Source organism: Protomyctophum bolini (assembly GCF_963924005.1).
Source record: "Protomyctophum bolini genome assembly, chromosome: 23".
Classification (NCBI taxonomy): domain Eukaryota; kingdom Metazoa; phylum Chordata; class Actinopteri; order Myctophiformes; family Myctophidae; genus Protomyctophum; species Protomyctophum bolini.
In genome coordinates this window covers 12849884-12863849 of record NC_137884.1, presented here as the reverse complement: position 1 = coordinate 12863849, position 13966 = coordinate 12849884, and the positions used below count along the sequence as shown (strand labels likewise).

Sequence of the window (13966 nt, the reverse complement as noted above, 5' to 3'; positions counted from 1 at the left end):
CTGAGTTACTACAGGGGGGGTCGCCAAATCTTTGTGTGAAGGGAACCTTTTCTTCCCTTTTTTTACATTAACCACTTGAGCTCTAGCATCAATATTCTGAGGAGAACTTTAACCGAAAATAGCCCGATCTACAAGCTCACAGTGCCTCGCAGCACATAGAGGTTTGGTTTAGAGGAGGAATCGCTGGCCGCGTTGGCTGCGGGTGTGGAGGCAGGGGCGGGGGGCCTCCGATGCCTCGAAACCTCGTTGTCCTTCGCTCTTTCTGGGCAGGCCGGGCGATGTGGTCCACTTTTCCCACATACGTAGCAGCGGCGAGGTTGCTCGCTGTGGTCGGCGCCTTGTTCTCGGGACTGAGTGGGGTCCTGGGGACCTGCCCAAGGGTCTGACGTCTCCAGGTAGCTCTCTGCCTCTCTCTCTCTCTCCAGAGCGGCGCTTGCTTGTTTAACCAGTGAGACACCACAACATACATACATACCATATATACATACATATATATTTGTCGTCTTCATATTGACTAATTATTTTATTTTGTATAACTTTTTTAGAATTGATGAATATTGTACAACCTTACAGTAGGTCGTTGTGGAGAGAATTCCACATTTTGACTTTGACACACATCTGCTTTTGTTTGGTCGGTCCTCTCTCCCTCCCAGTCCACTATCCTCATGAGTCATGGTCGTCCTCAGAAATAGATCCTCTCCTCTTCTTAGGAGAGTTATGTGCACGTGTTTCCACAGCAGCTAACGTGGACGATTTGCATGGGGGATAGATCCTTGTCCTGTTGCCATGCCGACCGATTATCGTGTCATCACTTCAACTAGATAACAACTTTGCCGACGAAAGAGAGAGAAAGAAGTGACCTCTTTTCTCCTGCAGAACATGATGTTTCAGCCCCCGGTGGCCTTCATCAGAACAGCACTGTCACGCAGCTTCTTCAAAGAGTCATTTATAGATTGCTATAGTGTGGCAAATAAACATGTGACTATTATGCCCTATTTAAAGTAGCATAAATAGCCTTTCTACAAGCTGGCAGATCGTTTCATGTTCAGGATTCTATTTAAAAAATCTACTTGCGTATCTGCTACTTTTAAAGGTATCTTCAGTGATTTCACTTAATGCAAATATCACTTATTTAAAAAAAATTGTGATAATCCTCCCTGCTATAGAGTGTGCTGACCATATAAGGAGTTCCACCCTGTCCCCAGTTAACCCCTGGGGTCAAAAAAGCTTAGGTTCCATTTTTGGCTAGAGGGCCCATCCTTCATCCAATCAGGATAGAGAGGGGCCTTCCTCCAATCATGATCGAGCGGAGGCGGGCCTGTAGAGCGTGTGCATGTGCACATCTTGTTACCGGGGCGGACCGGAGGGTTTTCCAAATCACCCAAATCACTGAATGCTCCTTTAATGCTGCTGTGTGACGCTGTATAAGTGTTTATGATCAAGTAGGGCTGTGTGACGCTGTATAAGTGTTTATGATCAAGTAGGGCTGTGTGACGCTGTATAAGTGTTTATGATCAAGTAGGGCATTAACCCTCCTCAAAAAAGGTTTCCGCCCGACAGCAATGATACATAGTTTACATGTAAAGTCTGACATGACGCAGATGCTTTCTCGGATTGAATGGTTTAAAATAAGTCAAAGCTATTCTCAAGAACATCAATGTTGGCTTTCATCAGCTTGTCACAAAACATTCTGGGAGCGTTGAAGTTGGTAAATAATACGATGTCTGATGTGAAAGTTTTGTTTATTGTTGTGTCACTGCCTCGTCACGTTAGAACAGTTATTAAGTGTTTTCCATTAGATACATAGTTTTCTTTCACCGAGGCCACTTTTTCTCCAAGGAAATGTTGGCAGACTTTGCAGGAGCAAAAGATGATACATTTTACTGAAAGTTACAAGGACATGATTATAAATCAGTGTTAATGTCCTGTGCGCTTGAATAAGTAGTTTCTCTCACCAATATATCGTAGCACTATATACATTTCATCATAGAAGATAATGTGGTAGTTTGGAATATGTAAAGTCTTCTTCAATCTGCACTTGAACTAACCAAGTTAACATAATGTATAAACTATTAATTAATAGGCACACTGTCACCGGCAATATGAACATACATCAATTTTCCAACATACAAGTACCGTCCACATATTTAGTATGTTGTGTGTGTCTGTCTGTCTGTCACATGGAAAAACAACAACCCTAAAAATGAATAAATGAATAAAAAGCATAAACCAAGGTAAATCAAGATTTAAATAGTAGCATATCAAATGGCGGGAGGCAGGTCTTTAGGACGGTAGGTAGTACTGCAGGCAGTTAATGTGTGGCGGTGCACAGTAAAACTGGGAATGTTGACTTCAATCTGAAAGTGTAAACATGGACCTGTAAAAGTCAATATGATCCGTCGCAAAGCAGCGCTGCGTGCTGAAAATAGCGGACCTACAAGCTCACAACGCATCACATCACTTTTTGGTGCCTTTTCCACCCGGGTTTCCTCTGAAAATGAATTGGCTCAGGACCCTAACAGTTGGTTCGGATCTAGAGACAGAAAATTCTTGCGCCACCTCTTACCCCTATTGGCCATTTTTTACTATTTGAAAACATTTGAAAATGGGTCAACTAGCCGATCTACATCGACACGTTGTGAGCTATTTGAACTATTAATGTTTAATGTTTTAGGGGTGGTGCAAGATAATGCATAGTGGGCGCGTCACTCATTATTCTACAGGTTGGAAGATGACAGAAGCAAGCGAAAAATTATCATAAAAAGAGAGAAAAGAAAAGGTAAACTCTAACTGCCATTTGCGATTGACTTTCCCCAATGAAACGGACACTTTGACCAGTCTTATTGGACACATTGCTAGCCAGGCCTGGACTTGAACCTGCAGGTGGAAACGCAAGCTATAGTTTGTGGCCAGTTCCGTGAAAGCACCAATAAGGTTCAAATAATCTAGTCTCCAGTTGTAGAACCAAAGGTTCTTTTGGTGGAAAAGGGTCCACGGTAGAGCCCTGCATCGGGAGAGGTATCCTGCGGTATCCGCAAGACCCAAGCAAATGTTACGGGCGCCGGCGGTATTTAAATACCTGCGGTCGGGAACAGGCGGTCAAGACAAAACCAGCGGCGGGGGTGGTCAGAAATCCAACGGGAGCGGGCAGGAGTGGGATAAACAAAACACTCCCACGCAGGGCTCTAGTCGACGGCGAGACACCGTTGTGCGATGAAGTATGAAGTATGCACATAAGGGTCTCAGAGTGAAACGGTGTACTGTATGCACTGTGATGACTGTTTCCTGTCCAGTCCAGTTCTTTGGAGCTTCCAGTCTTCCTTCATCGTTGTTTGACCCTCGTCTTCATTCCACCCTTCCATGCACCCTGTCACCACCACCGCCCCACCCCACGTCCACAACTGTTGTCACAGTGTCACCTAGTGGTTTGGAAGGGAGACACGGGGGGCCCTCAAGTGTCTCACCTTTTGGAACTACGGACCCCCACCCCCACTTCTGTCCTCCGGCAGCACCTCCACCCAACCCAATCCCCCCCTGCACCAGTTAGTAAATATATGGGGACGGCACACTCAAACGCTCACACGCCTAAGCCTCCATGCATGCCTTGCCATGTGTATGTGTGTGTGTGTGGTGTGCGTGCGTGCGTGCGCGAGCACTGTGTGACCCCCCCCCCCCCCACCCAAAAAAGAAAAAAGAGGGCGTGGCGTGGACGTAGAGGAGGTCTGATAACGTGTGATTGCTGTTCTTCTTGGCTGTTTTCTAAACTAGGTGTCAATTCACAACAGGCTTCAGACGTACCAGCAGCCACTCAGGAGCCCTGAGAGCGGCGGCGACGCCCCTCCTCCTCCTCCTCTCCACCAGCGGGCGGAGCTGGTCCAGCAGCAGCGCCAGGGGCCCCACCCCCAGGGACCGCCACCACCCCCGCTGCAGCACCCGAGGGTGCTGCACCCTGAGGGTGCAGCACCTGAGGGTGCCGCGGCGGGCGTGGGGGTGGGGGCTGGCACCCCCACCACCCACCGCCCCCACCTCTACCTCCAAGCCGCCGCTCACCACCGCCACCACCTTCTTCGCCCGACGGCGACGGCGGTCGGCGGCGACCTCCAGGACGACCTCCGGCGGCGCGCAGACGCGCTCGTCCGCTGCCAGCAGATGGTCAAGGTCATCGTGCTGGACGGAGGCGGCGGGAACGGCCAGAGCCCCCGGGTCGAGGCCTTCCTCGCCCAGACGACGGCGACGCCCGAGACCGCCGCGCACCACCTCCTCCATCACCAGCATGAGCGCCATCATCATCACCGCCGCCATCATCATCATCACGGGCGCCGGCAGCTCAGCCAGTCGGCCATGTCCAGCCCCGTCCGGCGATGCCGCGACAACGACGACTATGACGACCATCAGCCCCCGCTGCCCCCGCCCCCGCCCCCCTACAACCACCCCCACCAGTACGCGGCGCCGCTGCCGGACCTCCCCCATCGGCTCGGCCTCCAGCGGACCTCCAGTGGCTCTCGGAGCATGGTGTAAATAATGATTTAAAAAAATTATAATAATTAATTAAAGGAGAAAGAACTACAGACACCACCCCTGCACTGCTCACAGCCACCCCCTCCACCCCCCCGAAGCCGGATTTTTAAGCTTTTCTTTTTTTTTCTTTTTTTTTGACGGCCGTTGTTTTTTGCTGTCGCGTCGCACCGGCTTTTTGCGAGAAAGTATGAATGGCGCTTAAAGGGGTAGTTCACCCAAGAATGACTTAATTAGCTTAGACTTAAACTCGCGCAGAGTTTTAGCTTGTGAAACATTCCTTAATTTTCTTCTTTGGTGATATTTCTCTGGAACGTTTGTTAGTGAAATTTGGTACAACTGAATATAAAATGATAATATATGTGTTTTGGGACTTTAATGGACAGACATTTTTTATATTGTTTAGCTTTTTGCGTGCAGTTTATTCCTCATTTTTTGATTCTGGATTCACCGTTCAGGAATGTTTTACAAACTAAAACCGACTAAGACAACACTGGGTAGGTGAACTTACAGATAAACATGAAGTAATTTCTTGGGTGTACTACCCCTTTAACAGTACATAATGTACATATTTATATATACTGTATACATATTGAAGACAGAGCTATAACAAACAAAAAAAGAAACATATATGAAAACACGTCTATATATGCATATATTTAAGGATATAATGAATACAACAAAAAGAGAATCAAGGTTTAAAAACGAGGGAGACCCTTGTGTAAAATGAAACGGAGACAAACGGTTACACTTGATTCCACCACGTATTTTTAAATATTACGTAGTTTTAACAAAATTTCTATAACTTTTTTGTCCGTTTTAACTCTTTGATGCTAGAAGAAATGGGGGGGAAAAAACAACAGGAGGATTCGTCCACGCACAGTACACTTATTCACCAACCGCACGCATGCGCCCACACACACACACACACACACACACACACACACACACACACACACACCTGATCCCTCCATATTTTTACTGGATTGTTATCCAGAGAGAACCTCTCACCCACTGTACTGTAGCATTCTGTGTGCGTGTGCGTTCGTGTGACCATGCATGTGTGCGTGCGCTCTCGTGTGTGCGTGTGCAATGCAGTTGACACTGACGGCGAAAGTGTGTGACAAAAAAGAGCTCCACTGAAAAGTGATTACTTTGCACTTGAATTAACACTAGGGCTTGAAGAAAAGAATAAGAGAAAATAAGAGAAAAGAGGAAGAAAAATAAACCTTCTTTATTGCATATTGTCACTGTCGGGCAGAAATATCAATATTTTAACATTTATGTGTTTTTGTAAATTTTCGGATGCAAAGCTTTTGAATTTGATCCCCGACAGTTTTGGACAAATGAGATTGACACCCGACATAGACTAAATGGTCCTTGCTTTAGCACACACACACGTCACACACACACACACACACCGTGCCACATGCACGCGCACACACACACACACACACACACATCACACCACACCATCCCTGATATGTTTGCTGTGTTACTGGTGTATATTATTTATTACTCTCTCTCTCTCTCTCTCTCTCTCTCAGCCAAGGGGTCCTTTGTCTGAAAAACGTTGAAGACCCCTGGTCTAAATAACGTGGGGGCAGTTTTATCCAGATAAATCCATCCGATGTGACTACTCCAGGGTTTTGTGTTTATACTTCACGTTGCTGTTATATCTGCATCCACACATTTCATTTTAAAACTCTGCAGAATAGTGGCGGTGTAACAGCGTTCCCACATGCAGGGTTGGATTTGTGAGCAGGGAAATAAGCAGGGGGGGTGCATGGGTGGCATTTTGTTGTTGTGACAAAAATGTTTGCAGGGAGGTTGTGTCCACGGGCCGCCGGCGTGGTGGTCCGGGCACCCCGGGCTGCAATGCCAGCCTGATGGCGTGTCGCGGGTTCGAATCCCGATCCAGCCGACCTTTGCTGCCTGTCACTCCCCATCTGTCTCCCCATTTCCTATCAGTCTACTGTCCTATCAATAAAGGCATACAAAGAAAAATCTAAATTGGGGAGGTTGTGGTTGACACTCTTATCACCCAGCGTCATTTGGGACCATTAAACAGTGCGCCCAGCGATTTGCAGCTTGAAATGGGCTCTTGATATCATAGCATGTAGCATGTAGCATGTAGCTATATGTACATGTATATGTAGCTATCATAGCATGTAGCATGTATCATGAAATGGGCTCTTGATATCATAGCATGTAGCCAAAAGACCCCCGAGAGGATCGACAACCACCGGAGGTATGATTACTTCTAACGCGACAAGTGACGGGACCGCGATGTGCCGTCAAAAACACAAGCTTTTGTTAGAATTGGAATCATTGATTTAGATTAACGTATTCACGTTTTAAGATTTTGAATGCCATCCATTAAAATGGAGCTGGACCACTTTGGATGACGGACTAGCCGGAAATGACATTGAATGTTGCTCAATAGACGCTCCCATGCTGTGGAGCGGTGCGCCCTGTTATGAAACGAGTAATGTTCCGTCTTTTGATTAATCTCCGTCTATGGTGATGGTAATTATTTAATAGGACGGAGACCTCCGTCTGGGGTGATAAGAGTGTTAAGGTCCCTGCACAAAGAGAGCGTTTTTCAGATTTTTAGCTGCGTTTCGCCATCGATTTTCTGAAAAACGCGTCCAGTGTGCAACCACCTTTAACGTGGTTAATTGATATTATCAAATATAAATATCAAACGTATATGCCGATAAATCATATCCCCACCGGCCATTTTTTGTATTTAAATACCCATAGGGCGACTCTTCGATCGCGTCATATATCGTGTTTGATGTTACCAAAAAAATGTAACTCGACATCGTAAGCAAAACAGTGTCACATACCTGACAAAATCGCCAGGGCTGATTTGTTATCTTTGGAACACAGTTATCGATAATACGACACGACACGTTTCCCTATGGGGATCTTCAATAGAAAAGACCGGCGACCCAGGGTTATAGCGGGAGTGATGTCAGGGGATATCAGGATCAGAGGCATGACGGGCCGTCTCCCCCCGAGCAAATCAAACCCTGCTTTCATGTGCACTATCATGTGTGTGTGATTCACTGCAGCGGAGACGGCGCTGTCTCCTGTTTGATACAAATCCCCTCCTCGTGTTTCTCCAGCCCCTCGGTCCCTCTCCCCCTCCCAACGGATAACCTTTCAATCTGACATTTTCCAAAACGGCAAAAAAACAACAACACATGAAACACAATCACCTGATCGCTCCGGGAGAGAGAGAGAGAGAGACACACGCACGCACACACACACAGAGTTCTCGTTGTCGCTGACGCTGCTATAATCAGTGGTGTTGCTTTTGTGCTGCTGGCTAAAGCCCCTGCTTTAAATGAGAAAAGATTGAGTGCAGGGTTTTTGAACGCATATTTGATCTCTTGCTCTATAGCAGCAGACATTGTAAATATCACACGCGATGCGCGACGTGTCAGGGGGGGGGGGGGGGGGGTGGAATAAAAAGGCAAAGCCAAAGCTATACCTTTTAGCCTCTCTCGAAATGCTACAGCCATATTATAATACCTTTCCTCTAAACATTTTAATATATGGTTTTGCTCACTCAATTCGTAATTAACGTTCCAATTCTTTGGCTCTGGCTCATGGACTAAGAACCGGGCCGGTTCAACCCTACTATACTGCATGTACTACACATTGAAAAATATTTTCAAACTAAAATAATCCATGGCAGGGGTCTATTTTCTACATTCTATGGTCTAGCTGGGACCCCTAGACTAGAGGGTCCTCAGAGGGGACGCCCCTTCACATCTTTGTGTGATAGGAATGATAGGAATTTTTGAGTGGTGCAACCACTCCATTACGGAGCTGTGTTTGTCCCTGGGTCCCGGCCTGGGTCCGTCTGTCCTTGCACGAAAATCCCCCACACAGTAACTGTCATTTCTTGACCGGTTCGGACGTGGAGCGGCTCGCCGGAACCGGGGCGGCACCCTGGGCGCGTTCCTGTGGGTCTGGATGTTCCGGGGACCCCCACATGGCACCACTCACTTCACACGGGTGTGATTTTTTTACTTGAACCATCCCTTGGACATTAGAGACGTGAGCTTGTCGGTCGGCCATTTTCGGCAAAGTGGTTTGGTGTAGAGGGAGAAAAGAGCAGAGCAAATATATAGGCCTACAAGATTTTTATTTAGTGTGTAAGTGGTCAACTGTCTGAAAATATACATTAACATGAATACAACACAAACTGATCTGACAGTGCTGCTGTCAAACACGTATATGAAGCTATCTATGAAATCTATGAAAAAGATCAATCTGCAATACAATGTGTGTGTGTGTGTGTGTGTGTGTGTGCCCCCCGAGACCTATTCATGAGCTCACAACCAACCCCTTCTTAATCTTCATTTTCTTGTCTTGTTTCATGTATTACAAACAGATTAATCAATGACATTAATTATACATTTCAAACATAAGAACAAAAACATGTTCTGATGTTGATTGAAGACTATAACTGATCATTGAACGGAAAAATGGTGTGTGTGCGTGCGTGCGTGCGTGCGTGTTTTAGATATGGCATTCAGAAGGAATGGCATTCCATGAAGGAATGCCCTTCCTTCATTCATGCATGATGTGGCTTTGTGCGTTTCGATTGGATGCCTAAACGAGCTGTGATCCCGCAAGTCTCGAGTTTGTTTTGTGCATGATGAATTTTGAGTGCAGTGCAGAGAGACTCACCTGTCTTAAGTTATTCCTCGGGTCTCTCCGAGAGACTCACCTGTCTAAGTTATTCCTCGGGTCTCTCTTGCAATGATTATGAATGCAAGTATAATTATACTTTGTTTTTTTGGTGTGTGAACGATTATAGGAGAGAATTGGATAAGAAAGAACATGGTACATGTTTTTGCTTTGACCTCTTTCTGTCCCTCTGCGACCGCATAGCAGAGAGCAAAAATGAGTTTTGCTGAAGTGCAATCAAATAATCTCTTTCCTTTCATTCTTTCCAGCCCTTGACACTTTGACAGTTTGTTGAGTTCCTCCTATTTGTGTTCACGTGCAGCAAAATAAATCCTCAGTTAATGTGAAAGTCACATTGAGGATCATGAAAGATGTGTTGTGGACGATAACGGAAAATAATGTAGCAATGACGGATGACGCCGGGATGCAGCAACTGGCTAATCTTTGAAAATACAGACAAAAAGGGCTCTGCCATGCCAAATGCACTGCTTCTAAAGCTCCCACGTGGTGAACGTTGCTTTTAAGATGTCGACTTTTTTAGACGCTGCTCGGTCGCCCTGCCAGGTTGCGGCACAAACATTGTGCTCGGAACGGCAGTGGTTCCCAAACTGGGGGTCGGGACCCCAAATGATTAGCTTAATGTGCAACATAGTTTTCTCACTCAACAGTAAACAAACCACCATACAGTCTACAGGGTATATCTGCACATTTCTAAAGTGACAATTTAAATTATTTTATTAAGACCTTTTTAATACCAAATTGGCCAAATTGTCACATATTATGTAAGAAAGAGGCAAACTACCATAGGCGAACTTACAAGCTCTCAATGTCTCGGCGTTGAGAGCTTGTAGTTCGGCTTTCACAATATTTATCAATGGAATAAAGTCAAACTAAATGCAATGTCTACAATTCCAAGTGCTTGTGGAGGGGAGGGGGGAGGGGGGGGGGGGGGGGGGGCGTCCCCTGTTCAAATATGATTATTTTGGACGGGTCGCGGCCTCACGTTTGGGAACCCTTTGCTCTACTGGTCATGCCAGGTCGATGTGTGCAAACGCCAACCGTGCATTTTTCTAAATCGATAAATAACCGATTTCCATAGATTTTTTGCTTTGTTGACGTCAATCCCTACTACATGGGGAAATGGTATCGTATTGTATATCGACCTCATGTGAGCGTATCGGAGGTGCGAACAAAGGTGCTTGCGTGGATTTGCCTCCTTTTAGTGGCTCCGTGGGGCTTCAAAGAACACACATTTTGACATCCCCGTCTTTATTTTCCACTTCGCCGTTCCCTGCACAATGATACTTAAAGTGCAAGACCACTAAAGGTTTGGGTTGTGTACTTACCTTGCCGTGATATAAATAAAATAAAATGCTCCAGTGATTCGACATTGATCATTCAAAAATAATGCTCCTCATTGACTTACATTGTACGCTGAAACAACTCTCAAAGTCACTCCTAGTACATAAACAAACACAAAGAAAGTTGATTCAGACAATATAGAACATCATCAAAAAAATACCAGAGTTTTCATAGACCAGGCCGCTTGTTTCTCTTGCAAAATCTGGCAACACTGGTTACAGCAGCAACAGGAAGAGGAAGTTATGCACACCCCAAACAAAACAAAAAAAAACAGTATGAGTTTTGGTGATGTTCCATGTGTTTTTTTATGTAGGCCTACTAAAAGAGTGACCTTCAGAGCTGTTTCAGCGTACAATGTAAGTCAAGGAACATATTTTGAATGATCAATTTCTAATCACTGGAGCAATTCATTTTGATTTCTTCTCCACATTTGGAGTTACATTATGGCAAGGATTAGACCTAGAATGTCTGTGATCATTCATATACTTCTATATGATCTATGTCTGTATACACATACACCCGCTCCAGGTAAAAATGAAACATGCGCGGCATAAATGTGATATGAGTGAAATATTGTCCTCTAGTTTCATATCCATGTGAAACTTCTGGCACAAAACTTTTATTTAGTCAATTATCTCCATTACCACAAACGTCATCACACATTGACAAATTGCACAAATGTTTGGGGCACACAATTGGCAGGTGGTGATTAATTACCCAGGACCTATCACAAGGCACCTGCCAATTGTGTGCCCCAAACATTTGTGCTTCCCTGGTCAATTGGTGATGACGTTCGTGATGATCAGAGGAAGTTTGGATTAATTCAGTCCAGCTGTCATTCCGGGCTAAATACACGTTTTGTGCCAGAACCTTCACATGGATGTGAAACTAGAGGACAATATCTCACTCCACGTCTTTGGAATTATTTAATGGGTGAGTACAAACGGAGCATTTATGCCGACGTTCTGCCGCTGCAACCGCAAGTCATGACACTGATCTATGGCTCCTGTACAGTATGTGAAATACTGTATGCAACAACATATCCTATGGCTATAGGCAAGGATACACAGCCCAAACCTCTACCAAAGTGGTCATACCCTTTAAGCATATAGTTTTTGCGCTTGAACTTGGAAATAATATATCCACCTTATCATATAATCTGTCTCACAAACTCAAAGCTGATACCTGTATTGTTTGTAGCCTGGCTAATAAGCCATGACTCAAAGGCATTTATTTTTGCCAGCGGCTGATTCGCGTCTGGCTTTAGCCAGATATTGTTTGCACCTTCAAGACGATAGGGAAAAGCGGTGGTGGCCATTTTGTGGTTCCCCAGATAGAAAGCCCATTATTTATTTTTTCCCCATAGACATTTCTGAAAATATTTATATAGATTATTTCAAGCCTCTAACCAAGCCATCCAGGCTCTTGCTGAATCATAAAACATTTGAAAATGTATTTGAATATATAATTATAATTTATATACTATTGTGAAATAAATACCCTTTTTGCGGTTTACAAATTATGTTCTGAATCACCAGGAGCCTGGGTGGCTTTGGTTCCAGGCTTAAAATAATTTATATAAATACATTCAGAAATAACCAAATTCGTTATGCGCACGTCTAACCTCAATGGTCTCAGGCCCACTTCTGACAGCAGGTCTTCTGTTGAAGTGAGGTCGAAACAAATGCAAGTAATGCTTTTGTTATTTATTTGAGTAAATACATTCAAAAGTGTTGCATGCATATAGCCTGGCTGGCTGACCAGCATCCAGGTCGCTCCCTATAAAGGCAAATTCACCCTCTACAACCAGGGGTCATCGCCATGTTGGCTTGTGGTGGACATTTTTGTCAACATTCCATTTTTGCCACGGACATACAAAAAGAGTGGACAATAATATTAGCAGAAACGCATAAATAGATAGCCCTGAATGACCATAACAGGTCTGTATGGATCACCATGGACCCAAATGGTCCCGTAACGGGTCCATTTGGTTCCATTTGAACACGCTAAGTTAAGGGAGTTAAGGGGGTCTTTTGCAAATAAAACATTTGAGAACCACTACTAGTGGACTGCTAATGTGTCATAATAAATAATTGTCATAGTTATTCTGAAGGAAACCTGGAGTCTTGGCATTCAGTAAGTGGGTGTTATGATCAAAATAAGAACATTATGATGTGTGTAAAACAAGACCAAGTCTTTGCCACGGACACATTTGTCCGTGTACGGACATGTTGGTGACCCCTGACGACAATGCTTTGAAAAGGATGAAATGTATTTTGTCGTACGGTAAAATCGAATGATGCATTTTCTACTTTTGCCGCCTTTGTCGTACGACACGGTCGTTCGCCTCAAGGGGCGATGCGTGGAAATCTCTTTATCACTGTGTTCTCATTATACTATGAAGAAAAATAAGAATAATAAAAACAGGAGGACATTTTTAGGGGTATAAAATGCATACTAGATTTATGAAACACCATCTCCATCTGCTGGCTTAGTATCCCTCTGTACTGTAACTGTCTGCAGTTATCAACCTGCTATTAAAAAGATTTCAGTTTATTCACCACACTGGCTTCGCCTCTCTTTCTGTCACCTGGCTATTTTCAAATGGCCAGAATGTATATAGGGTTACAGTGGTGGGGCTCCGTACGATAATGTATCTTTTTTGTTAATAATCAAACTACACTATGCTTTTTGTTGATTTTAGTTCTGCTTTCAACACCATTCAACGCCATCACAAGGAACTGCATCACCTCAACATCCCTCCACTCCTCATCCACTGGACTCAACTTTTTGAGTAATAGAAAACCAACAGTTAAAGTAGGTACACGTACATCATTTTCACCAACACAAGGGCCCCTCAGGGTTGTGTCCTCATCCTTTCAGCACACACACCAACATCACATACTTTAAATACTGCATACTGCTCCATGACAATAACTATTACGGATCAGAACACCATTTTAACACTTACCGTAACCCACTCCTATGTTAAATATGTAAATATTGCATATCATGTTATGATATGGCATGGCGGTGTGTTACGATTTAATGACTTTGCACGTCCTTCTTTGGCGTTGCTTACAGACCAGAACTAACGTGCATAGCGTGTAAAAACAAAGCACACTAATGAAGAACATACATGGAGCAACCATGTGGATTCTCCCCTACATCTATCCATTCACGATTTCAGCAAAGACTCCATGTCATCTATCTATTCACGATTTCAGCAAAGACTCCATGTCATCTGTACATTAAGGCCATTATCTGTTTCCCTCTCATCTTCCGTTATTATTGTACAAAAGCATTATTCAACCTGTTCTGTTGTACTGTACCTGTAGTCTACCGCATGTTTCTACATACTGTCCATGCCTAACGGAAA

General features: G+C 44.5%; 2 protein-coding genes across 2 annotated transcripts in view; both read left to right on the top strand.

Annotated features, from left to right (window-relative positions):
• Positions 1 to 3912, top strand: part of iqsec3a (IQ motif and Sec7 domain ArfGEF 3a) — a gene marked incomplete at its 5' end in the record, with an annotated part of 48507 nt that extends 44595 nt beyond the window's left edge. The window contains one exon of the mRNA XM_080756859.1: positions 3786 to 3912. Within this exon, the coding sequence (XP_080612985.1) occupies positions 3786 to 3821 (36 nt within the window). The 3' untranslated portion in view covers positions 3822 to 3912. The remainder of the gene's footprint in view (positions 1 to 3785) is intronic.
• A 182-nt stretch (positions 3913 to 4094) lies between these two features.
• On the top strand, positions 4095 to 5426 carry LOC308310501 (uncharacterized protein). Its single transcript, XM_080756860.1, has one exon. It carries the CDS (start codon positions 4150 to 4152, stop codon positions 4516 to 4518), a length of 369 nt encoding a protein of 122 aa, XP_080612986.1. The 5' UTR covers positions 4095 to 4149; the 3' UTR covers positions 4519 to 5426.
• Positions 5427 to 13966: the final 8540 nt, after the last annotated feature.